General features: G+C 36.7%; 1 protein-coding gene across 3 annotated transcripts in view; it reads left to right on the top strand.

The window, feature by feature from the left end:
• ADCY1 (adenylate cyclase 1) overlaps window positions 1-26,815 on the top strand; it is a 334,238-nt gene that overhangs the window by 201,227 nt on the left and 106,196 nt on the right. For all 3 annotated transcript variants that reach the window (XR_003566882.1, XM_027837234.1, XM_027837233.1), the window contains exon 5: window positions 21,341-21,468. Coding sequence is in view for 2 of the 3 variants with exons in the window: in XM_027837234.1 (XP_027693035.1) it covers window positions 21,341-21,468 (128 nt within the window). In the remaining variant the exon portion in view is untranslated. The remainder of the gene's footprint in view (window positions 1-21,340; window positions 21,469-26,815) is intronic.

The raw sequence follows: 26,815 nt of genomic DNA, 5'->3' as shown, positions 1-26,815 counted from the left end.
CCCCATACTTTATGAATGTATTTATCTATATTTCCTTGTATTTCTCAGCAGCCAATACCCAATACAAATCTCTGACCAGATGGCCTGTTCTATCCATTTGAGTTTTTGTCTCTGCCTTGTTCTGGTCCCTCTCTGCACCCCACTCTCACCCTCTTAAGTTGTGCAACGTTCTTCGACTGCCCATTTCTGACCAAGGGAAAGTTTTAAGAGGGAAGTTATGCAAGACCCTTTTCCTAAAGGCCCAATTATCTTGAGAGTCTAGAGAAAACAGCATAGTGTAATGGATTAGGTGCTGAACTTGGCAGTCAGGAAAATCTGGTTTAAAATCCTGCCTGAAATACTACTAGCTGTTTGATCCTGAGATCACTACTCATCATCTTTGTGCCTCAGTTTCCTAATCTGTAAAATGGAGAAGATAGATTCAATGGCATCTTGGCCTCATTCAATTCTAAATCCAAGATCCTTTGAACTGTCAGAATTTCTGGACAGGAGTTATTAGTCCATTTGTGGGTTGGAGGAAAGGAGGTGCACAAGGATTAAAAAAAAAAAAAGCAAGCAAATATGGACCTTAGGAAGATGAAGCAAAGAAAGGAGCTTCAGAGAAAGAGGGGCTGTGCATAGCATTCACAATTAAAAAAATGTATTTATTATAGAGAAGGCACTTGACAGCAACATGGCACAGTAGATAAGTTCTGGGCAAGGAGTCAGGAAGATCATAATTCAAGTCCAGTCTTAGACACTTAGTAGCTATGTGACCTTGAGCAAGTCACTTAAACTCTCAGGTTTCCTCATCTGCAAAATGGGGACAATAATAGTACATACCTTCGTGGGTTGTTTTAATGATCAGATGAAATAATATTTATAAAGTGCTTAGCCCAGTGCCTGGCACATTGTAGGCACTTAATAGAGGCTTGTTTCCTTCCTTTTTTCAATATTTCAGCACTTCAAGGAACTGTGATTTCTTTGGTGCGGACATTCCTTTCACAGATGCAGATCACAGCCCTGTTACAATTTAGTAGTTTGCCTTCGTGAATTTATAAGGTTAGTAGGAATAAATGCACAGAAAAGCCTTTTGAAAACTAGAAAACCTTATATGACCATAAGGTATGATTATTACATGATAGACCTTTACTGAAGTTAAAAACCCCACATTGAAAAACATTCCACTAAATTACAAGACAGACTATTTGGGACTCTATTTCCTTCATGCTTTATTCTGAGCAGGCTAGAAGTAGCCTGATACAGTGGGTTGGAGGCTTAATATATTTTTTTAAATACTAGAAAAAACATTTATATTTCTAGAATTTTAAAGGAATTCTGATTTTGTATATGTATATATATATAAATATTTAAACACTAATTATAATACATATATATATATATATATACACACATACATATATTCCTTAGAATTCCTTTAAAATGCGGAATTCTATTCTTTTATTTACTGCTTAGATGGCTCAAGTCCCTCTGGCCATCTTCTTTATCTTTGAAGAAATTTGGAGGAATGGGAAGGGTGATTTGGGTGTTGTTAATGTTCAAAAATTTCTCTACAGAGAACAAAGCTTTCCTCCTTTAGGGAAAGTTGCCTTCTGGAAGGAAAACAAACAATAGTTAGTTACATCTTTTTGAAGTAAAAGACAGAAATATAGGATGCCCACATACTCTGCCCCCCCCATTTACCATCCATGTTATTTAAAAATGTTATTTGCATGAACAAAAATGACAATCCAGTTCCAAAGTCTGTTATGAGGGAGATATTTTAGAGAGGTGCCTTGGTAGAGTGGAAACAGAGCTAGAGTGCTTCCAGTGCTTAAGAGCTGTTTGCCCTGGGGTAAATCATTAGATAATAGATTTAGAGCTTAAAGGGCATTTTGTTCAAAGCCCTCATTTTATCAAGGAGCGCACTGAGGTTTAGGGAAGAGGAGTGACCTGCCCCCAGGTAGTCAATGATGGAACCAGGACTGGAGCCTAAGTCTTGACCCGAAATTCTGTGCTCCTTTTGCATGGCTCCTCACTTTTTTTTTTTGTTTTTTGTTTTCAGTTCCCTCATCTAGAAATTAGGAATAGTCATACTTAGATGGCAATTTTACCTGTGTTGATAGGGGATAAACACTTTGTAACTCTCAAAGTGCTATCTGAATGTGAATTATTATTGATTTAATAATAAAACAGTCATTTTGATCTGTGAAGGGAAGGCTGAGAAAAGGGTATTCAATCAGCTCTGCTGGCTGCTTCACAATCCTTCCTATCCTTACTTTGTGTAACTTGGAAGAATTTTGTCCGTAGAGAAAGAAGGGATTTAAATTGCTGACTTAGGCTGCAAACTTTCTGAAGCAAAGGACCAGAACTATATTATCTACGGGCAACACTGTATGGAATTATGCATTTAATAAATGCTTTTTGATGATAATAAGCTAAATTGTCAGCAAGACATCTTAAAAGAAAACTTTTTTCATGCCGATTAAACTAGTTTTGAATAATAATGGCAATGTGAGCACATCCTCATGCCCATCTCTCGTATCTCTAACTGCCAAAAGCTGACTTAACTAGGATGTTCTGCTATCATCTGGCATGCAGAATCTCCATGGAGAACACTTCAAACCCAGGGCTCCTTTTATTCCCTGCTCATCAGTTCTGTCAGTGCCAGAGAGTCTCACAAGCGTCCTCCTCTTTAGATTGTGACCTTGGTAATTGAGGGGCCCGTGGTAGTGAGTCACTGAAAGTACGACATTCTTTATGTGCCATTTCGAAGGTAAACTCTACTTCATTAGCCAGGGGAGGACCTCAGGGCAGGTCATGTCTAAAGATAAAAGGGCAGGATTTCATTTTAAAACCAGAATCAAAAGTGGAAGTTTCCTAAGTATGAGATGCATGTGGGAAGAATACTGGACATAGAGTTAGGTGGAACCTGAATTTAAAACTTGTCTCTGATATTTACTTCTATGACCGTAGGTAGGTTGCTTCACTTCTATGAACCTCTGTTTCCTCTTCTGGAAAAGGAGGATGATGCCATCTGTCTCAGGGAGAGTGTGATACAGGAGTGTGCTGGAATCACTTTGAATCAGATCTTCCAGAGTTGATTGTTAAATTATCTGGTTGATCATTTATACCTCGGAAATTGGCAAATGTTGCAAATCAGGGCTTGATTTGCTGTTCTGTTGATTGTTTAGCCTTAAGAAAGTAATGAAAAAATGTTAATGCAGATTAAGCTCATAAGTGTCTTTTGTGTACAACCCCGCTGCCCCCCCCAGCTGGTTGTTAAACATTTATCTGCACACCCTTGTTAGAATCAAATGAGATAGCATATGTAAAGCACTTTGTAACTTTCATGCAAATATCAATATTGTTGCCGTTATTGTATCAGGATTTTTAGTTTCATCCTAGGTCCACCTAAACCCAATCTCTTAGTCCTTCCTGACCCTTACAAAAAATAAGTCACTTTCTGTCTGAGTTCCACTTATAAACCCCAACTTTAGATAGCAACTGCTCTCTTGGGAACCACTTAACATTATAGCTAGTTCCTTTTTCCTCTGCATCCCATGCCTCTGAACTTCCTTAACACTTTACTCCCTCAGGCTGAGACCAATGTCATTAACTTTTATTCTCTAGCAATAAGAATATTAGATTTATCGGGTTTTTCTTAGATTTGTCAGGTTTTCTTTGTTTTTTTTTTTTTCTCCTGACCCCAATTGCTCTATTGCCTTCTGTGTTCCAACATCCCAAGTCCTGGGTTTACATGGACTTGTTATGATGTAAAGAATATGTTCTATGTCTTCATCTCTTTATACTGCTATCCACAGCTGGCTTGGAGAAAGTCTTTGAATAGAGCTTGTTTCTAGGTTTCTACAGGTGTGTGGAAATTTATCCTCTGTTCACATAAACACGCTTAAGGCAACACATGAATTTATCAAGTATAAGAAACCCTTCATTCCATGCCCTGAATAAAATCTAAAAAATCCAAAGGATGCATAGGAAACCTAAGAAAAACCAGAAAATATATAATGAACTCACAAAAGCCTAGCAATACAATTCTCTTCCATGCTGAGTGAGTTTAAATTTTCCCCAGGACCCTAAAGTCTTCTAGAGTAACACCACCACCAAGCACTATAGATGCCCTTCAGCTGTGAATAAAACTTTTGACACAGGGAAACACCTAACATTCCAGTTATCCTCTCTTTCCACAGGGGTACCTGCAGTTCCCTGGATCCATAGTGCCAACCCATGGTTGAAAGTCCCCTGCGAAAGGAAATGAACACAGAGCTACTAGGCAGGCAACACTTTATTTTTTTGGGGGGGTGAGGCAGTTGGGGTTAAGTGACTTGCCCAGAGTCACACAGCTAGTGAGTGTTATGTGTCTGAGGTCACGTTTGAAAGCAGGTCCTCCTGACTCCAGAGCCAGTACTCTATTCACTGTACCACTTACCTGCCCCAACAGGTAATACTCTTAACAATGAATTGAAGCCCACTTTCAACCCACAGAAACCCACACTGACATAAAGGTTGATGCTTCTGAGGACTTTCGCTTCCTTAGAAGGGAAATATACATGGGGCTATTTGGCAGGGAGCTTCCTTTCTCATCTGACACATGCTCCCTAAATAACTCACTGTAATAGCTCTAAGAAGTAGGACTTGAGTGACCCAAACCTGGGAGCATGTATAAGATTTTGACAAGTAAAGAAATGGAGGAGCATTACAGGTGAAGAGAAAGGTCCCCAAAAAAGAATAGAGAAAGTACAAGGTATGTGTATTTGGAGGGGGAGCTAGATAGGATGGGGATTTAGGAAAATATTTTAACTAGACTACAAAGAGTAGAGGGTGATAAAACTATAAATATGAGTTGTTTAGTCGTTTCAGTCCTGTCTGACTCTTCATGACCCCATTTGGGGTTTTCTTGGCATAGATGCTGAAGTGGTTTGCCATTTCCTTCTCCCCTCATTTTACACATGAGGAAACTGAGGCAAACCAAGTGCCTCGCCCAGGGTCATTCAGATAGTAAGTATCTGAGGCCAGATTTGAACTCGCGAAGATAAGTCTTTCTGACTTCAGGCCCGGCACATTATTCACTGTGCCATCTAGCTGTCCTATAAATATAAGTAGGAGCAATATTGTGCTGGGCTTTAAAAGATAGATTAAGAAGGTTGGACCATAGATTATAGGAAGTAGGGAGCCATTGCAGGTCATTTAGCAGGGGTTCATGATAAACCCTATTAAGTTTGGAATAGATCGGAAAAGAGGAGACTAGAAGGAGAGAGAACAATTAGGAGTGATTGTAAGTGTTAAGTAATAAAGGCCAGAAATAGGGAAGAAGGTGTGGAAAGGATGAATGGAACAGGAATTATGATGCTGGAGTCAGAATAACCTGATGACTGAACATGAAGAGAAACTGAAGAATTGGAAATGACCCCGAGATATCAAGTCTAAATAACTGGGAAAGTGGTGGAGCAAGTAACAGAAACAGAAAGTCACGGAGAAGAGCCATGCTTTTGTGTTATTTTTGTTGGCAGTTTTTAAAGATGAGGAAGAGTGAGTTCAATTTTAAACACACTGAGTTTGATGGCAGGACACTCAGGTGAAAATGTCCAACAGATACTTGAAAACATGGGATGAGAGCCAGGAGGAACAGATGAGATATCCACGGAAGAGAATCGAAAGGGATGAAGATGTGTTTTGACCAGTGCAGAGTACATTGTGTTTTTTTTTTTCTGTCTCATCAAGTTGGCCTCAGAATCTGGCCCCAAACTCTGCCCATCCCTTCTGACCACTCTGTGCTAAGCAGAGATTAGATTAACCCTCGTTGTGCTGGACCTTTTTTGTTATTGTGATCTGGGTAGCTACTGTTTCTTGGGGATCTTACTGCCTGATCAGCCTGCCCCAAAACTACCAGTGGTACATCAGCTTCCACACTGCTGAGCATTCTAGTAAAATGAAGGACTAGAGAGGTCACTGATCCATTCTCTAGGCCATCCTCAACTGTGTGGGATTTATAGGATTTAGCGTTGTTCTAATTTGCTTTTTAAAAAAAAAAAACTTTTAGGATGAGCCTCTCTCCCCTTCTCTCATTTCCCTTTTTTCTCTTGCTTTCCACACCCTTTTTCCTTTTTCTTTCATATTTCTTATTTCTCAACTCATTATAAATGTATCAACAGTATAATTAAAAATATAATGCTGTACTCAACATAATGTTAAATACTCAACAGTATAATGTAGTAGAAAAAAATACTGGATATGAAGTCAAAGACCCAGGTTTGGGTCTTGGTTCTGTTATTAACAGTGTGACCTCAGAAAACTTACTTCACCTCTCTGGGTCTCAACTTCCTTACCTATTAAATATGTGTGCATGATGGGACATGGTAGTCGTGAACATGAAGACCTCTGAGTCCTTTCTAGCTCCAAATCTTCTGAGTCTATAAATGGAAGTGGTAGTCACTGCTGGAGGTAGAGCGAACAGTTTACGTTATTGCCTTTGCTACTGCTGACATTCTCATGAAGAAAGTGAAATTATTTTACTGAAGGAAAGGTGGGCTTAGAGCAAAATTTGGAGCAGCTCTAGGGGGAAAAAATTGCTTTTGTCCTGGTAGGGGAAGAAACATTGGTGGCAGAGTTCAAGAGAAGATGTGGCCAGCCAGGCTGAGAGCCACTGTAAAGAGGGACAACTACTACAACAGAGGTTCCTAACCTTTTTTGTGCCATGGACTCTTTTAATAATCTGGTGAAGACTATGGAGCCCTTTTCAGATTAATATGCTTAAATGCATAAAATAAAGCAATTAGGGTTATAAAGAAAGCCACTTATATTGAAATGCTGTTGTCAAAATATGTTAAAAATGAAAAAAAGTCATGGGACCCAGGTTAAGAACCTTTGCCCTAGAGAAAATAGACTAGGTAAGCAAACAAATAAACAAAAATAGATTTAGTCCATGGTCCCTGGGGCTAGGTATTTTTTTTGGGGGGGAGGACAACAATATGATAGACCTGATTGCCTAACCAGACGTGGGGAACCTGCAGCCTCGAGGCCACATGTGATCCTCTAGGTCCTCAAGTGTGGGCCCTTTGACTGAATCCAAACTTCACAGAACAAATCCCCTTAATAAAAGGATTTGTTCTGTATAACTTGGACTAAGTCAAAAGGCTGCACCCAAGGACCTAGAGGGCCACAGGTGGCTTCAAGGGCCCCACCTGTGTTCCCTAACCAATCTAAACATTCCCTCAATTGGATTACCAAATATGAGACAGTGTGGCACAGGACCAGCTTGGTATAGTGGAAGCTGGGATTTTTATTTAAACTCTGTCCCTCATTAGCTTTGTGATTTCGAGTAAATGACTTCATTTTCTGGACCTCTTTTCATCGGAAAAATAGGAAGGAAAGAATGAAGGGAGGAAGGAAGGAAGGGAGGAAGGAAGCAAGGAAGGGAGGAAGGAAGCAAGGAAGGAAAAAGAAAAAAGGAAGGAAGGAAGGAAAGAAGAAAAGGAAGGGAAAGAAAGAAAGAAAAGAAAAAAGGAAGGAAGAAATGATTGAATAAATGAATGAAGATTATCCTAGATGGGATTTGATGATCTCTGAGGTCCCTTCTAGATAATTAAAAAAATAGGATTCTGTGACATTTAAGCAAATATAGTTGTATATTTTCCAGATTTTTTTTTAATGATTGGAAATCTGTATATAAACTCATTTATCAGTTGGAGCAACATGTAACTAATGAACCATTAACATCACTATTGGTCATTGACTCTTGCTCCCTTGGACTTTAATATCCTCTAATAAAATGAACAGATATCCCAGCTGTAATAATCACAGAATATCTGTTTTCTTCAATAGATTCTTACTAGTTCTACTTTCCAAAGCAAGTCAAGCACTCTCTGGGGCTTTGTTTCCTCATCTGGAAAATGAGGTGATTAGACTCAGTAGATTCCAGGGATTCTTCCGCCTCTAAATCCAAGTTTCTCACTAAAATGAGGGGGGAAATGGCCAGATCAGATCACCAGTGTTAGAGACACCTCACGTGTGAGTTCAGGTTAATGCCTCCAGCAAGGATGGCAGGTGATAAAATGCTCTAGTTATGTCACAAGCATGATTGCCTCTCTCTGTAACCCCCACTCTCTCTATTCCTACTGTTATCATGTGAGGGGGATGACTTTGGTTGAGTACAATTGAATTTTATTATTTCTTGGTTAGTCTTAAAGTATTTTTTAGGAGAATTCATGCTTCTGTTTGTGAGCTTTGTCTTCCCTGATGATAAACCAAGTACTACAAGATTTGACTAAATCCTTCTTTCTTTCTTTCAGATGAACACTATCCTTTCTTAGATTAAGTTTTTGTTTGTGATGTTTCACCTTTTTCTTCATGTATATTGAAGATTAGGACAGTGTGGACACTGACAATTACTAGGAATGATGATGAAATATAGAATTTGTACCCGGATTTTAAAAAAAGGCTTACACATCATATATCATTCAACATGTCATGTGTATATCACTTAATCATGTTTTATATAGCATGGCTAATGTCTCAGCTCTCACAGTATGTTGCCTCAATTAATATGATATAAAAGTAAGTGAGTCAGCAAACATTTATTGTGTACCTACTATGTATCAGCACTATGCTAAGCACTAAAGGGGGCATTGACATTTTTTAAGTACTCCAAAGAGGGTTTCAGAGTAAAAGTTTGATCTGGCAGTGGGCTCCAAGATGGAGAGGAAGGCAATTAGTATCTAAGTTCTTTTCATAGGCTTTGCATTGAAACCTTCCAACTCTAATTCCTAGATACTTATAGGTAGAGAAGAGGTTCTAATATTGTTTTTGAAAGAGATATGCTGAAAAAACTATCCTAGTTTTCAGCAACAAACTGAATTAGGCAATGACTAAGCAGTTTTCTTCTAGAAACTTTAATTTGAACCTCTGTTTCCAAGTAGAAAATATTATTTTCTACATTATATTTTCAGAATTGGGGATCTATATGTTATGAATAGTGTTTCAGGAAGGAAGAGCAATGAGTAAATTTGTGAATTAAAATTGTGAATTATAATCTTGAGTTTTCATGTGAGCTGGCAGCAAATTTAAGTGCTGAGGGATCAGAGGCACCAAATATGAACTGCAAGACTTGGGAAATTCACTCACAATTAAATTTTCAGTGTAGTTTCTTTGGAAGAAAAAGTTCTCGAAAATAAAGCTCAAAGACTTCGTTAAACATCTATTTGGCTTTAGCAACAATTTAGTCCATAAGTTTGCCCTCCTTTGTTTCTGCCTCGATATGCATATGCATAACACATATTCATACTCATGCTCATGCACACACACATGCACATACATGCACATACATGCAGAAGATCCTTTACATTGATGTGTTCTTTCATGACAAATGCAATAAAAGAAGACCATGTCTTGTGGGGCTATTGGGTGGCCACAAAATGGCTGGTTCCTAAGGTTATATTGTGTGTTGTGTGCAGCAAGATACAATGCTGTGTTTTTTTCCTCATGAGAATATTTCTTTGGTGCCTTTTGTCAATAACAAAGATTGTAGCCATAAGATCATTGAATCAAAAGATTTTGAAACATAGAAATCATCTACTTCCATCCCCCCATTTTGCAGAGGAGGAAATTGAGACTCTGGGAGGTTCAGGGTCTTGGCCTACATCAGCCAGTTGGTTGCAGAGCCAGGTTTAAAAACCAGATCTTTTGACTCCAAGTCCATCTATCTTTCCCCAAGACATTATCTAGGACAAATGCATCCAGAAGTAGGAATGTTCCATATGTGTTATGCAATGTGGATCAGTCAATGTACAAACCAGACATTTGAACAATTTAGCAAAGTTACAAAACAACTTGAAAGATTTCCTTTATCGGTACTCAGAATTCTGGCCACCACCTGAGTCTGACTAACTGTGCCTTTGCCTTCCGGGAGTTCAGCAGTTTATTTTAGTAATCTCTCAGTGAGACTCCTGCAGGTGCGCAGCCTGCTTGCCTGATGCAGTATGTTGAAAATGCTAACAGACTGTGAGCCTTTTATTATCCCCAAGGGACTGATTTGTTCAACTATTTTTAAACAGAATCTGCTTGAATCAAGTGAATTGGATTCATTGCTGCTGCTAATGGGACTTTTGTTGTTGGAAGTTTGTTGTTCAGAATTTAAAAGAGAAATGAAAGGGGAAAAAGGAAACTTAATTTGTCTCAGTTATGTAGGAAGTCCTCACACATATGAAGTGCATCAGAACCTCTTTGTAATATTGGTGTTAATGAAAGAACTAACATCCATGTTTTTAGAATAGATTTTGGCAATATTTACCCATTTTTTAAATTGAGAGGGTTGTGCTGAGTGGTTTTTCAAAGTATGAGAGTATTAATAAATGAGTTTGGTTTTTGCCTCTGAGGGATTTCACAAACACTGACATGTATCTGTTTCTTATCTGTTTCTGTTTTCTTCTTGCATAGAGTTTCTCCTTTAATTGGCCATAATATGGAATTAGAATATATTTTAAAATTAGAGTACATTGCATTTGTTAGGGCTTTGTGTTATTTGTTCTCAATATAAAAAGCAGATGAGTGTACTCATATTTCTCTCTCTTTAAATTAGGTTACTTTTTACTTGCATATTCCTCGATTGGTATTTGCCTCTATGGGAGAATGGGGTGGGAAACTCTATTCTTCTACACTTGAAGATACTTCAATAATTCAGTGAACCTCCACGGGTCTCAGCTTCTTAATTGTAAAAAGAAGGGTTTAGGTTAGTTGGTATCTGAAGTTCCTTTTCAGTTGTATATTCATGATCCTATGATCATTATATCATCTTTGTGGGTTCTCCCTTCAGTGGTCCAAATCTAAGCACATTCATGACCTTTTTTTTAATCCACTGAAATTGCTCATTTCCATGTTATAAATGATCTCTTAATTGCTAAATCTAAAGACCCTTTCTTAGTCTTTATTCTTCTTGACCTTTCTACAGCCTTTGAGCATGTTGATTGTGGCCTACTGGATACTCTCTGCTTGCTAGGTTTCTCTGACTGCTCTCCCCTGCTTCTCTGATCCCTCCATCTTAGTCTCCTTTGCTAATTCTTTATTCACCCTGGGCCTTCTTCACTTTTTGTTCTATACTATGTTACTTAGTGATCCCAACTCCCATGGGTTCAATGATCATGTCAATGCTGATGATTCTAAGTTCTATAAATCTATATAACCACCCTGGGTCTCTCCTGAGTTCCAGCTCTGTATATTACCAACTATATTTTTGTCATCTCACACTGGATGTCCTTAGAGCAACCTTAAACTCAGTAAGTCCAAAGCAGAACTCATTATTTCCCCTCAAATTTTCTTCTCTTCTAAACTTCCCTAGTACTTTTGAGGGCACCATAATCCTCCCAATCACCCAAACTCCCAACTGGCATCCTACTCAACTTCTCACTCACATGCACACCTTCATATTCAATCCCTTGCCAAATCTTGTCATCTCCACCTTCACAACATGTTGTATGCTTTCCCTTCTCTCCATTCACATGTTCACCACTGTAGTTCATGCTCTCTTTATTTCTCACTTGGACAACTACAATAGCCTTCTAATTGATCTCCCTGCCTCAAGTCTCCTACAACTTAAGTCTATTCTCTACTTGGCTGCCAGGTGATTTTCCTAAACATAGATCTGTACGTGTCATCATTTCTCAGTGAAGTTCAGTGGATGCATGTTCTCCAGGATCAAATATAAAATACTCTTGTGCATTTCAAACTCTTTACAAACTGGCCCCTTTGTACTTTTCCAGTTTTCTTATACTTTCCTCTTCTCCATGCATTCAACAACACAGTTACCTGGTTTGCTTGCTGTTCCTTGCGTACAACTCTCCATTTAGACTCTGGTCTTGTATTAACCATCTCCTTTGTCTACTGTGCTCTTCCTCCTCACCTCTATCTTTTAGCTTCCCTGGCTTCCTTCCCAATACAGCTTAAGTATCAACCATTTATAGGAGGAAACCTCTTCCAGCCTCCCCTGTCACATACATACCCTTGATGCTAGTGTCTTCCCTTCTGTGATAACCTCCTAGCCACTCTGTGTATATCTTGTATGTACTAATTGTTTACATGTTGTGAGTTTCTTGAGGGCTACAGCTGTTTTGCTCTTAACACTAATTCCTAACTGATCTTTCTGCTCTCCTTGGATGTTATACTAACTTCTACATGCTACATTCTAAGCAAACTGGCTTTCTCTTTATTTCTCATACATATCACTCCATCAGTTATCTCCTTTCCTCTGCACTGGCCATCCTGCATGCCTGTAATGACAACTCCTGCCTTACTCTTCTTCATAGATTCCCTCTCTTTCTTTAACATATAGCTCAAGCAATGTCTTCTGTATGAAGCCTTTCCTGATCCACCCTATTCAAATTAACTTTCTTTTAATTACTTTGTATGTATTTGCATTTGTTCATTTTATATTCATAGTGTATATATTTACATGTGTATGTGTCACCTATGTCATTCAATATGATCTCCTTGTGAGTTGGAATTATTTCATTCTTTGTATTTTTATCCCCAGCATCTAAGTATAGTTCCTGGAGATGGGTAATTGATACATGCTTATTGACAGATTGGTTGATTAATAAATGCATGTTGAAAGATAAATTCATTCATTCATTGACCCTTGCTCATGTTGTCCAATACATTTTCAAAAAAAGATCCTTTTATATTGAGGACCTTCCTCTAGGTTTCTTAATTATATACACCTGAGTGAAGCTCATATACAGTATTGTCCATTGGCTATCCCTTGGTGCTTGACTGGTCTACCTTCTTTTCTGAGCATGCCTTTCCCAGGATGTTATATTTTATGCCACTGCTCATGTACATCATCACTTCCAATATATTTTAGCCTGTTTACACCTACCATATGCCCACCATTTTTGAGAATATGTTGCCTATATATGCCAGGTTCAAATTTAGAATTTAGATGAAAATAAAAATTTCTGAAAGTACATGTACATAAGAATATTGGAGCAGGTTGATGTAGTGGTAAGTACTAGTTTTGGGATCAAAACATTGTGTTTCAAATCCAGGTTCTGACCCTTATTCTCTGTGCTAATCTGAGCACCTCAATTCATCTTTTCTTTCTCCATTTTCTTCATCTATAAAACAAAAATATTTATTCCCTCTAACTTACAGCGTTCTTGTGAGGAACATACTCTGTAAACCTTAAGTCCATGTGGATATGTGAGTCCTCTCTATGAATGAAATGAGCTCTATAGGACATTTTGACAATAAATGCTCCTGATTCTAGTGATCTATGAAGTCATTACAGATAATCTGTACTGAAATAGGACTTAGAGACTGCCTAGGTATAAAGGAAGATAGTCCCAAAGGCCATTTTGATGCTTACAATACTTTGTTATGACTTACATTAGCACAAGGGTACATTCATTCATGATTTATTAGGCACTTATTATGTGCAAAGGACTATGCTGGGTTTTGAGGGATATATCATAATTAACAAATTACTTCTGTCACATGACACTTACAGACCAGTAAAGGAGGGTCAGGGCAGATATATCATAATTATATAAAATTGCTGTGATAATGCAGAATCAAACGTATTAAGAAATACACAAAGGTTTAATGAGCTATGCAAGGTCTAAGAAGGAAATAATCCTTCCCCATTACAATCATTAAGAAAAGGTTCATGGAGAGGTATGATCTTAAAGGATAAATAATATTTTAGTAACCAGAGATATGAAAAGGGGAACACCCTACCTACTGTTAACAAAGGCATGCAGGCAGTGTAGCATTGGATATATACAAGAAGAAGGAGTGATCTGGATTTATTGGAATGTAAAATAGGGAATAGTAGAAGTTAAAACTAGAAATAATGGAAGGTTTACATTTCTGGAGGATTATGAGTGCTAGCCTAAGGAGCATGGACTTTGTTCAGTAATCAATAAAATGCTTTTATCAGAGGAGTAACATTACAGTGCTTGTGTATATTTCTATTTCTCAATGAATTTACAATCATAAATTGTTATTTTTTACTCTTGCTATATCATTGATCCACCTCATTTATCAATCATACATTCTTATTAAAGTTACTTTCATGTCACTTTTTAAATTCAAGTAATTTTTTCCAAAATTTATTCCAGTAATGTGGTATTACATGAATTGCAACCACATACCCTTTAGAAGAGGAATATTGGCATTAAAAATATAAACTTTTGTTTTCAGGGAGCAACTTTGGGTCTTTGAAAGTGACATGTGATTTCCCAAATGCCATACAGCCTAATTTGCTTTTCCTATTAAATTCTGATCCCAATTCATTGTTTTTCTGCAATATTTTTCCACAGCATATATGAGGAACTTATTTAATGACTGCCTATCCCACTGAATGCCATTCACCTCTCATAACTATTTCATAATATTGTGAAGAACAAATTAAATAATGTATCTAAGGTGCTTTGAAAGCCTTAAAAATGTTCTGAGTAACTGTCAGCTATAGTAGTAGTAGTAGTGGTGGTGGTGGTGGTGGTGCTGGTGCTGGTGCTGGTGCTGGTGGTGCTAGTGGTAGTAGAAGTAGTCAGTGGAGGAGGAGGAGGAGGAGGAAGAAGAGAAGAAAGAGAGAGCTGCATGAGGAAAAGTATGACCTTAGAGCATTCTTCTTCTTGATCAGTCAGAAACCATGAGATAGAAGGAGAATGCTAGAATATCATAGTCTTATAGTCCCCTATAGAATTAAGGGAATAGTTGTGGGGGGAATAAGATCAAGGGTACAGGTCCTTGCAAATACCTCACCTAGGAGAAAAGTCAGCCCTTTCTTTAAAACAGGAGGGAGGGAGATGTGAAAGGAGGAATATGCTGAGAACTTTTGAAATGTGAAGGCTTGAAGTTGAGGGACCTCAACAAGAGGGTCTCGATTTCAGTAAAGTATGAGTCAAAATCATCTACTATGAATCTGAGTATAGGAGGATTAAAAAAGCAGGATGGGTTCAAAATAGTCAATTCATGATATGAGTTACAGAATCTCTAGAATACAATGAAAGGATTTCCAAGCACCAATGAGGATCCAGCAGAAAGTATGAAGCAAGAATATATAATGAAATGATATCAACCCCTTTTGAGACTATCCCTAGCAATGTTTAGCAGCCTAGGGACAAGACTAGAAAAGTCAAACGATGGGAGTTACAATTCTATATTTGAAGTTGAGTTTTGGACTGTGTTCATTTCATCTATAGTTTTCTAAAGATAGTTCAAATATATGTGCCTATTTTGTGTGTGTATGTGTGTTTCAAGCAGATGGCTCTAAATGTCAGTGCAAATATGAAACTTCTTGGAGGGGATTCCATTGTTATATCTGTGATATGAACATTTGGTGCATAGAGGAAACCAGGAATGTTCTCATTAAGCTTGGGATCCTGCTTCTCCTCACATATTTCTCCTTTCAGACACTTTATGTTATCTTTTCATTGTGAGAAAATATGATTTGCATCCTTCTTTTCCACCTTTCCCATTACTTCTTCCATAGCTAGCTACTTGGGTTGTCAGATCTGCTCTGAAGGTGTGGCCTGAGCAGGCAAAGAAACCTGAATGACTGTTGAAAGTAAAGGAAATGAACACAGTAGTTAAAGGAATTACTTGTGTTCAAGCTAACAAAAACTATTTATGGCAATCTATGGGTAGCTAAGACTGTATGAAGTGATTTCAGTCACTGGCTAACATATTCAGCAAAAGAAACTGAGAATAATTTACCCAGATAATGTCCACATGCATTTTATCAATGAAATACCTGACTTCAAAAAGGAAATAAATTGCAAGTAAAAACAATAAACAAAATCTTTTTAAAAAAAATTATCACGATCACATGAATATATGCTTATTGGACAGAATTAAATTGGATATTCTCTAATATACCTAATATTTAAAGCTCTTGTTATCAGGAAACTTCCAAAGGCTACATAAACACACACACACACACACACATGTGAAATGGAGGGCTATATATCATGTATGCTAAGGAAAAGTTATTGAGTGATACAACTGTGCCCCCCTACCGAATTATCCAGATAAGAGTAATAACACGTTTCTATAGTATATTGAGACTTACAGGACACATTCTTCCTAATGACTATGGGAGGTATTATTTTTATTATTATTATTGTTATCATCATCTTTATTTTACTGAAGAGGAAACTGAGACTTAAAAAGGTTATGTGACCTACCCAAGACCACAGGGCCAGGACTCTAATCTAGATAACCCTGACTAACAAAAATTCATCTTCCACTACATAACTTGTTTGAACCTTCTTCACTGACTAAATTCTCCAGATGTGGAACCTATCTCCTCTCTACTTGTGTCTCTACGTCTGAAATAACCCAATCCTTTCAATAAGGTAGAACACTACCCACATATCACTGCTAAACCATTATTGTTAGATATCATTAACATGACAAGAATAAAATGATTGCAGCAAATTATATTCATATTTAATACATATGCGTCTAATGCCATTACATCTAAATTTTGAAGGAAAAGTTAACTGAATTGCTAAAGACTATAGATAGAAAAACATGAATAGGTACATATTATAATACTTCACTTTTGCAATATAATTACTCAGATAAGAAGATATATGACAAAGAAATTTAAGCATTCAACAGAATACTGAAAAAATAGGTGAAGAGAATTAAATGGATATGTTAGAAAATTTACTTTTTATTCAAACATACATGAGGAATACTCAGATTTGAGTATTTATGAGTTCATATGGCATCTTTGATATAGATCACACTTAGGTTATAAAGAATACAAATAAAGAAAGATTAAACATTTAAATGCTATTTTTATAGAACATAATAAAACTAAAATAAGGATAGAAAGATGAATATTATTAAATGACGAGGATTTGTGTAAGAAAGATTGAGCCACATGCAAAATTAAAGAAATAACAAACTGTGTTAAAGGTAATCACAGTAATGACAAACACAACCTATAAACATTTATGCAATACAGCTAAATGAGTTCTTAGAGACAAATTCATTTGCTTGACTATATTAATAAAGGAGAAAAAGAAACAATGAGTTTTCATTGCAGATTATATATTAGAAAGCTGGCATATTATTTCAATCACAAGAAGCAGAAAAGAAGACTTGATTACTATAATCAAACAGCAAATTAACAGAATTGAAAGGGGGAAAAGTAATACTAACCCAACACTGTTAAATTAGTGAGCTAAATATAAAGCCGTTTTATTTTTTTAAATGTCACTACAGTTTGCATACTGTTGGCTAATTTAACTGAAACAAAGAGAGAAAACTAAATCAACAAAAATTAAAAAACAAGAGGGGAGAAACAACAGCAGATAGTGAAGGAGGTTTTTTCATAGAGAATATGACAGGCAAATCTCATCAAAACAGAAAATATAAAAGAAATGAATTACTATCAATAAAAGTATGAAATATTCATACTGGCAAAATGATAACTAGATAAATCCAGTAATTTAACTGGACTACACAATTTGTGAAATGTCATGATAAGAAAGACAGATTCATTCATTAGTTAATTCTATCAAACACCCTTATGCTATATAAAGCATTTTTAAAAATAGAGACAGACAGCATTCTACACAGTGCTTTCTATGAGCTAAATATGGTTCCCACTCCCAAACTAGGAAAAGATAGTCAGAGAAAGGAAACTATAGACCAATATCATGAATGAATACCCAAGAGGAAAAAGTAGAATACTGTCCAGTAGGATATGGCAATACATTTAAAAATTTCATTTTGATTAAGTTAAATTTGTAGCAGAAATGGCAGAATGGTTTGATATTAGAAAATAATTAGTATAATAGATCATTAATAAAATTATATGCTATATTAATAAATGTAGGAAAAAACTTTGATTAAATAACAATCCTCATTTATGTTAAAATGCTAATGAGTAGGAATATAAAAAAATACTATCAAAGTATAGGAATAGAAAGATTTTTCCTCACCACAATAAACCATGCTCCTTAATAAAATATATGTGTATATGTGTGTCACACACACAATCATACACATCCACAGATACACTTTTTTTCCCTCTCAGTGTTACAGATAGATTTGAGATTGAGTTCTGGATATGAACATAAATATCAAGATTACTATGTCTCAATCTCCTGGGAGTCAAGGGGCTAGAAATGGGACAAGTTTCTTCTATGTGTATATAAAACCTATGTGTGAAACTGTGTCTGATTATTTTGGTAACTGTGTGTGTGTGGTGTCTGTGTGTGTGTGTGTGTGTACAGATATGACTGAAATTGGATAAATTCCAGTGATATAAGGTAGATTATTTTTATTTACAAAATGAATACTAAGACAAATAGAGTTAAGTGACATAGAGAATAGAATACTGGTCCTTGAAGTTAGGCAGATAAGAGTTCAAATCTGGCCTTACGTACTAGCTGTGTGACCTTGGTCAAGTAGCTTAAACCTCTTTCTTTTTCAGTTTACTCATCTGTGAAGAAATGACTGGAAAAAAAAAGAAAAATAATAGTACCTATCTCTCAGTATTTACCTAAATGCCTCCTCCCTCCCTCCCTTTTGCCTTCCTTCCTTCTTTCCTTCCTTCCTTCCTTCCTTTGTTCCTTCCTTCCTTCTTTCCTTCATTCCTTCCTTCTTTCCTTCCTTCTTTCCTTCATTCCTTCCTTCTTTCCTTCCTTCCTTCTTTCCTGTCTTCCTCCCAACCTTCCTTCCTGCCTTGTTTTCTTTTCAAGAAAAAAATGGACATTTTTTTCTCCTGAAGGATTACACACAGTTTTGTGGGGTCAGTCATTCTTGGTTGTAATCCCAGCTCATTTGCCTTCTGGAATATCATATTTCAAGCTCTCTGCTTCTTTAACGCGCAAATCTTGTGTGATTCTGATTGTGGCTCCTTAATGTTTGAATTCTTTCTGCCTGCTTGCACTATTTTCCCGTTGACCTGGAAGCTCTTGAATTTGGCTATAAAGTAAGTTTTCATTTTGGGATCTCTTTTAGGACGTGATTGGTAGATTCTTTTTTTTTAAATCTTTTTCTTACTTTTTTCAATTTATTTCTTTTCCATAGCATTCTCTTTAGTAGCCTTTAAAAGCATAACATTTTCTCATATATGAGTCTGTCTTTCCTCCTGTTCTGTTTTCATCAGAACTGGAGTATATATGGCTCTTTCCTGCTTGAAGTCATGATTGTCTCCCTTCATTTTCCTATTCAGGCTAAGTGATCCTTCAGTCTTTCTCTGGTCTTTTCCAGAGAAGTCCTTCCTTACTGAATACCTTCCTTGAATCCATAGCAGTGATGAAAACATCACCTCTGTCCCTTTTGTCTTTAGTTTCTTTCCACAACTTCCTAATCTGTCTAGCTTCCTTCTGGCAGTATTGTTACTGCCCATATGAATCAGCAGAAGCAGAGTTTGCATGCTCTCCACAAGACATCCTTTTCCAAGTTTTCACATCTCCAAATTAATTTATTTTACTGTAGTACTATAGCAAAGATTTAGCTAATGGAGAATCAAAGAGAATTCTTACTTATATAAGAATTCATGCTTTGAAAGGTATGGGGAAGTGTGTATACTCTAAGCACTTGACTCCAAACACCACACACACACTTCTTACAGCTCAAGAAGTCTAACATAAGTAGAATGACAAACAACCACTATTCTCCCCTTCAAGGTCGGTGTCGGCCTCATCCTTGAGAACATTTTCTATGCTCAGGTGATTGTTAGATTCTTTTAATTTCTATTTTACCCTTTGATTCTAAGATATCAGGACAGTTTTCTTTTATAATTTCTTGAAATGGCCTCTTTTTTTGATCATGTCTTTCAGGCACTTCAGCAGTTCTTAAATTATTTCTCCTTGATCTGCTTTCCAGCTCAATTGTTTTTCCAGTGAGACATTTCACATTTGCTTCTATTTTTTTTTTTCGTTCCTTTGACTCTGTTTTATTGTTTCTTAATGTCTCATTGAGGGCAGCAAGGTGGCACAATGGATAGAGTGCTGAGCCTAGAGTCAGGAAGACCCGAGTTCAAATCCGGCCTCAGACACTTAATAGCTGTATGATCCTGGGCAAGTCACTTTAACCCTGTTTGCCTCAGTTTCCTCATCTGTACAATGAGCTGGAGAAGGAAATGACAAAGCACTCTAGTATCTTTGTAAGAAAATTCCCAAAGGAGTCATGAGGTATCAGACATGACTGAAAATGACTGAGCAACAACCACAACATGTCTCATGGAGTCATTAGCTTCTACTTGCCCAATTTAGATTTTTAAAGAATTATTTTCTTCAATAAGTTTTTGTACCTCTTTTCCCATTTGATCAGTTCTTCTTTTTAAAAAGTTTTTTTCTTTCTGAATTTTTGTGTCTTTTTTTTTACAATTTGGCCAATTCTGGTTTTTTAGGTGTTGTTTTCTTCAGTATATTTTTTTGTGCTTCTTTTACCAAGCTGTTAATTCTCTTTTTATAATTTCCTTGCATCATTCTCATTTCTTTTTCCAATTTTTCCTCTGCCACTCGTCTCTTTAATTCTTCCAGAATTTCTTGTTGGGTTTGTGTACACTGTATTTTTTTTTCTTTGAGGCTTTGCTTGTAGTTGTTTTCACATTTTCTTCTTCTGAGTTAGTGTCTCAATCTTCCTTGCCACTGTAGTAGCTTTTTGTGGTCAGGCTCTTGGTTACAGAGAAGAAGCTGGCTTATACTAGTAGAGAGTTTCCTCACTGGAGAGTTCCCTTCCCTATCTCAACAAAATCACAGCTTCTGTCCTTCTATCCTGGGTTGTTAATAATATAATCTGTATAACATTAACCAGGTCACTTCCTCATCTCTAAAATAAAGGGTTTGAACTATGAGATAGTATGGTAAGGTGGACAGAGCACTAGCCCTGGAGTCAGAGGACCTGAGTTCAAATCATGCCTCTGATATTTGCATCCTACATGACCTTGGGCAAATCACTTAACCTCCATGAACCTCAGTTTCCTCACCTGTAAAACAAGGAAGCTTTTCTAGATGGCCTCTGAGGTCCTTTCCAACTGTTGACCCATGATCCTGTTTTGACTGAATGATCCCAGTGTCCCCTCCAATTTTAAATTCTGTTATTCTATATCTATATTTAAACATAGGCTATAGAATATGCTATTGATTTTAATATTTCTCCTTAAATATGGGATCTATTAATGCCAACATTAACCTAATTAACTTCAAGGTTTCAGTAAAACTAAAAGAAAAAGGGATTAATGATGTAGCTGAAGAGAATGATGAAGTTTTGTTCAATTTTTCATGCATTTTTATGCAGTTTGGGGTAAAGAATTTGTTATAGCACATTGTCACTTCTGTCATAATCTTAAGATGTATGTTTCTGTTCTTTATTACAAAAGGAAAATCACTGCAGACGAATTAAAATCCTGGGGGACTGCTACTATTGTGTGTCAGGACTGACTCAGCCCAAAACTGACCATGCCCATTGCTGCGTTGAAATGGGGCTGGACATGATTGACACCATCACGTGAGTATCTCAGAGGCGGGGCTAGAAGGGCTTCACAGGAGAAATAGCCTCAGTGCTTAGAGGATGATATCATTTTGGACAATAATTTTTGCCCAGTAAGAGATGTCTTCTCATAACAGATGATCCCATTGAACATTTTTAATGGATTTTTCTCTTTCAAATCCCATTATCTATCACCACCTTCCCACTTCATTTCCCCACCCCCATGGGCTTATGGAATAATTTCTGTATTCTAGCTGACTTCTGGAGATCATGTGAAAGAGATGTGGGAGTTTGTACCCTCTGTGCCATAAACTGTAGTTTTAAGTCTTTCACTCTCAGATTATACTTTTTAGCATTGTTCCCATGACATGCTTTTATCCATAAAGTAATATACTCTGAAATTACAGTGAGGATGACTTACTAGGTTCTGGTTACCGTGATAGGGAGTTCCATTTTCATCAGAAAATGACCTGAGAAGATAATTTGGTGAAGTGTATTGGGCAAACTTGTTGGGTCTTTCAGGTTTCAGCTGGATTCCTCTGTAAGGGAGAAAACATTCTAGAGCAGGAAGGATTTTGTAATCACTTATTTACCAAAGCTGCCACCTGCAGAGATTCTGGGAATGGAGTTTTCATCCTGTGTTTGTGATAAAAGAAGAGACTTTGTGGGGAGATGTTTAGGTGCAGAACCACCTATGAAATTGACTGAGGTAATTATAATGCAGCTCATCATGCTCCCAGGACCAGTTTGGCCAAATCCTTTGGATTTGGAACAATACACATCCTATTTAAAGCTCCTGTCCTGAATCTAAAATCCTACTCCTGTTGGTAATGGTTCTGAGGAAGTCCCAGGTGATGCCACACTCAAATCCACTGGTTTTGATCAGAACTTTTAAGGAAGCACAGCATGACATTTAACAAATGTTGATTTTAATCCATTGTATTCTCTCTGAAATTTTGAGAATTTGGGAAATACTGGCTTTAGCATTGTGACATGTTCTTTTAAAAGTTTATTTTTCAACTGAACAAGCAGTTATTTTTTCTCCCTCCATCTCCTAATTTAAAAGGAAAAAAAAATACCTTCGTAAAAACTTTGCAAAGTCAAGCAACACAAAGTTCTTGATTTGTCCGTGTCCTAAAAAAATGTATTTCTCATTCTCCATTTTGAATTAGGATATGTTCTTAAATTTGACATATTTCAGAAAGGATTCAATACAAGCAAGTGCCATTTAAACAAATCACTCTGTATGTACATAACCATACACATCAAATACATTTATAGACCACCATATGCATTTACAAGATATTTGTGAATATGTGCAGATGAAGAACTTCTCTTACAGATCATCTATGCATTTATGAGATATATGTGAATATGTGCAGATGAACAACTTGTCTATCACTTTCAAGTTTTAAAGGGCTTTCTGTGACTTTAAATAATTAGTCAATGGTGACACACTCTAAAGAAACCATGGGTCCAGATCCTCCCACATCCCTGGCTTCCTGCCCTCTTCCTCCTCCCCCCACAGAAGGAAGTATTGAAATATATACACATGAAAACATATTAAGCTGATTCATAAAAAGCATGTTCATGCTTCACACATACTGTAGTATACTACAGAAAAGGAAAGAAATGCTCACTACTGTCTTCCCTTATGTCAGTATTTGACCAACATTTTCAACCTTCCATTGTAAGCTAACAGCTCATTGACAACACTTTCATGAGGATAGCTTGCCTTTTTGAAACATGACAGTCAATTTAGATGCTTTCAAGTATTATGCAGATTTTTCTGAAAGGTAAGATGAATTTCCCATCAGTGCTTTAAAAGAGAAGTTGAATGAAGCAAATGTTAAAGTGGGGAGAGAAACCATAGTAAATGCTTGTGAATCACGGGCCTGTGTTGACTGCACATTTGAGTGTTTGAATCAAGCTCATTTTTAATATTTAACCAGAAGGAAATGATCTTCTGTCAGAGGATTCAGATGCTCATTTCCTGGGAATATGTTCATAGAAATATTTAGCTTTTCTCTTTCTCTAACCTGAAAACACAGGGATATTCTCATACAAACCTAGTTTCATTGCAGACTTACTCATGGGAAAACAACAGCACTAAGCATGCCATATGTAAAAAGAAGATAAGTAGAGTAGGAAAAAAAAAATCTTCCAGGATGAATAAAGTACAAGGAAACTAGGAGAATTTAGACTATTGTGGGATTTATCCGAACAATGTACAAAAGGAGAAATGTGAACAGGACTGAGTGAATACAGGGAAGCTTAACCTTTCTCTCTCTGGACACTTATGTTACCTCAGATCTCATTAGCTTTAAGGACAGCCATTTTATTCCATTCATTCATATTGTGCTTGCCACCTACTAATTGCTAATTACTATGCCATGACTGAAGGGGTTTTTTTTTTTAACACATAAAGAATTTTCTTATTGTAATGGTCCCATCACAGGACTAATTCATATTTTGACTGGAGCAACCTTTGTTAAATTATCTTTACAACAAATGCATTATAAACTCGTATTAAAGCACTGCTTAATTAGGGTGTAAGTGTATTCCTTTTCCAAACCTCAAGCATGAGTATGGGTAACTTCATCAGAAGGGCTATAAAAAGACATACAACAATATTCAAATATAGTGTGTGTCTTTTCAGATTCAGCTTTGCCTTTAAAAAATTGTTACTTTACCAAAAGAATAATTAAAATTATTTCTATAATAGGTCACATTTCTATAGAATTTAAGGTTTGCAAAGCACTTTCCTCACAAAACACTGAGACAAATATTCAAAGTATTATTATCCAGATTTTGTACATGAGGAAATGAGGATGAGATACGGAGTGACTTTCCCTTTCTCACATAGTATTTTTTCAAGACTACCAAGCTTAAGGGACAGGAAGGTAGGGGCACTTAGTTTTTTGAGTCTATGCTGAAAAAAAAATGTAAACCTGATGGTGTTTCTCTTGAAGTACCAATTATTTTGACATACATTTCATCTCAATTTTTTGTAATCTGTGCTTATGGCAAATAAATGAATGAATGAGTGAATGAATAACTGACTGAGTAAACAAATAAATGCATAAGCACAGAGAGTAAGGAAATTGAACCATATAACTGAGTCTGAGTGGGTTGCTGCCACAGTTCCATGCAATAGATTGGGATTATTGCATGCCAGCCAAAGCTGTAGTAATTTATAACTGTAGTGACGACAGCTACATCTCAGCCTACCTAAGGGCCCGTATAGGAATTCTTTTAATAATAATAATAGTAAAACTGACTAACATTTATAGAGCATTTACTGTGTGTGTGACAGGCTCTGTGCTAAGGAATTCACAATTTTTATCTCATTTGATTCTCACAACAACCTTGGGAAGTAGGTGCTAATATTATTCTATTTTACAGATGAGGAAACTGAGGCAAATAGAGCTTAGGTAACTCAGACAAGGTCACGACTAGAAAATGTCTGAGGTCAGATTTGAATTTAGGCCTTCCTGACTCCAAGTCCAGTGCACTGCAAACTGTTTTTTGATAAATATAAGCCATTAATTAAGATGACAAGGGGAGTGGTTTCCCTAAGATTCATAGAATGGAAGGAATGAAAATGAAAATTTTATTAGTAAAGAATAAAGTAGGATAGAGAGTTCAAAAATCTCATAATTGTAAGATTTCATAATTTTTCCAGTGGGTTTGAACCTTTGAGATAATGCAAATCAACAAGATTGAGCTGTCTTTCCTCAAAAGCAGAATACAAAATTTATTTATCTAATTTAGTCAATTTTTTGTTCCATTAGGCCTACATAAATAATTAGGACAATATATTTAGATCTAGAAGGAACTCTAGTAGACATCTTGCTGACATCTTCTTATTTTATAAATTTAGAAATTGAAGCCCATAGAAGCTAAAGTCATCCAGGTGGTCAGTGACAGAGCTTTATTTGAACTTATTCTCTGGCTTCAAATCTAGCACTCTTTCCCATTATATAACATTAACCTTTCCATAGCAATATCCTCAATGATCCAGCTTCCTACTTTCCATTTTATACTGAAGTTCTGCTTATGTGAAATTGATAGAATTATTAATAATTAAAAAAAACCAGCTTGTCATCCCTCCAGGTATCAGCTAGCCCACTGGGCTGAGAAAGAAAATTTTATAGTCTGTTAAATTCTACATAACAAAGTTATTCCTATCTGTATTCTCTGGAAGCTACCAAAGTACACAAAGGTAATACACCAATTTCATGATAGAGCATAGAATTTTATGTGGGAAAAAAAGCTAAAATCAACATAGAGAAATAGTATAATATAGAGCAAAAAAAAAATCAGAAAAGTATGCTTGATGGTACCTAGTTAGGGGAGAGAGAGAAAGTGGGAAAGAGTCATCTTTGCACGGCTTCCTCATAGTTATTGCTGAGGAATGGGCTTCTTTCAATAAGGCACAGTCTAAGTTGTCATCATAAAATAGAGGCTGAGGCAACCTACTGCTACTGGCCTCTACCTCTAGACCACAATTCCAACCACTTTATACATCCCATGACTTTTGCCGCGATTCACTCTTTCTCCTTCCACCGTATTCTTTACCTCTTCTCCCTCCAGATCAGTTCAAGCTTGCCACTAGTTCACATAGTCCCAACCAGCAAAGGCCAGGTCTTAGAGGAGCCATGGAGGAATGAAAAATGTTACTTCCTCTAAAACAAGAGTTATTAATCTGTTTTGGTGTCTTGGACCCATCTGGTAGTCTGATGAAGTCTATGGACCCTTTCTCAGGATAATGCTTTAAAACGCATGAATACATAGGGTTGCCAACCAAAATACTTTGGATTACCAAGTACAGTCATGAAAAAAATTAAGTTCACAAACCTAAGGTTAAGACCCTCTGCTCCAAAACTATAAACCCCATGGCTCCTAATGAGCCTCTGGAATGCCTCTTCTTTCACCTGCCAAAGAGTCAGCCTCACTCAAAAGCATGTTATATGGTGATATGCTTCTCCAAGGTCTTAGTTTATTGATCTTCCAACCACTATATAGATAGATGACTTTTTAAAAAAGGGATTTAAAAATCTGGTCTAATTAAATTTGAATTTTGTGCTCATCTTTATTCAAATAACTATTTATTGATTGTCCAAGGTAGAAGGGGCCTCAGAGATAATTTATTTCTAACCCAGACCTGGTCAGCATCTTCTTTATAATGTCACTGACAAATAGCAATCTCGTCTCCAGGTGAAAGATTTCCAGTAATGGGAAAATCATCTTCTTCTGATGCAGCCTGATTCCATGTTGGTCAGACTCAACAGAAGAGTTCTCCCAACATCCAAAAGATCTATCTATCTATCTATCTATCTATCTATCTATCTATCTATCTATC

Source organism: Vombatus ursinus, unplaced genomic scaffold, assembly GCF_900497805.2.
Source record: "Vombatus ursinus unplaced genomic scaffold, bare-nosed wombat genome assembly UNPS02014820.1, whole genome shotgun sequence".
Lineage (NCBI taxonomy): Eukaryota > Metazoa > Chordata > Mammalia > Diprotodontia > Vombatidae > Vombatus > Vombatus ursinus.
Note: the sequence above shows the minus strand (reverse complement) of the source record. Positions and strands in the feature narration are given on the sequence as shown.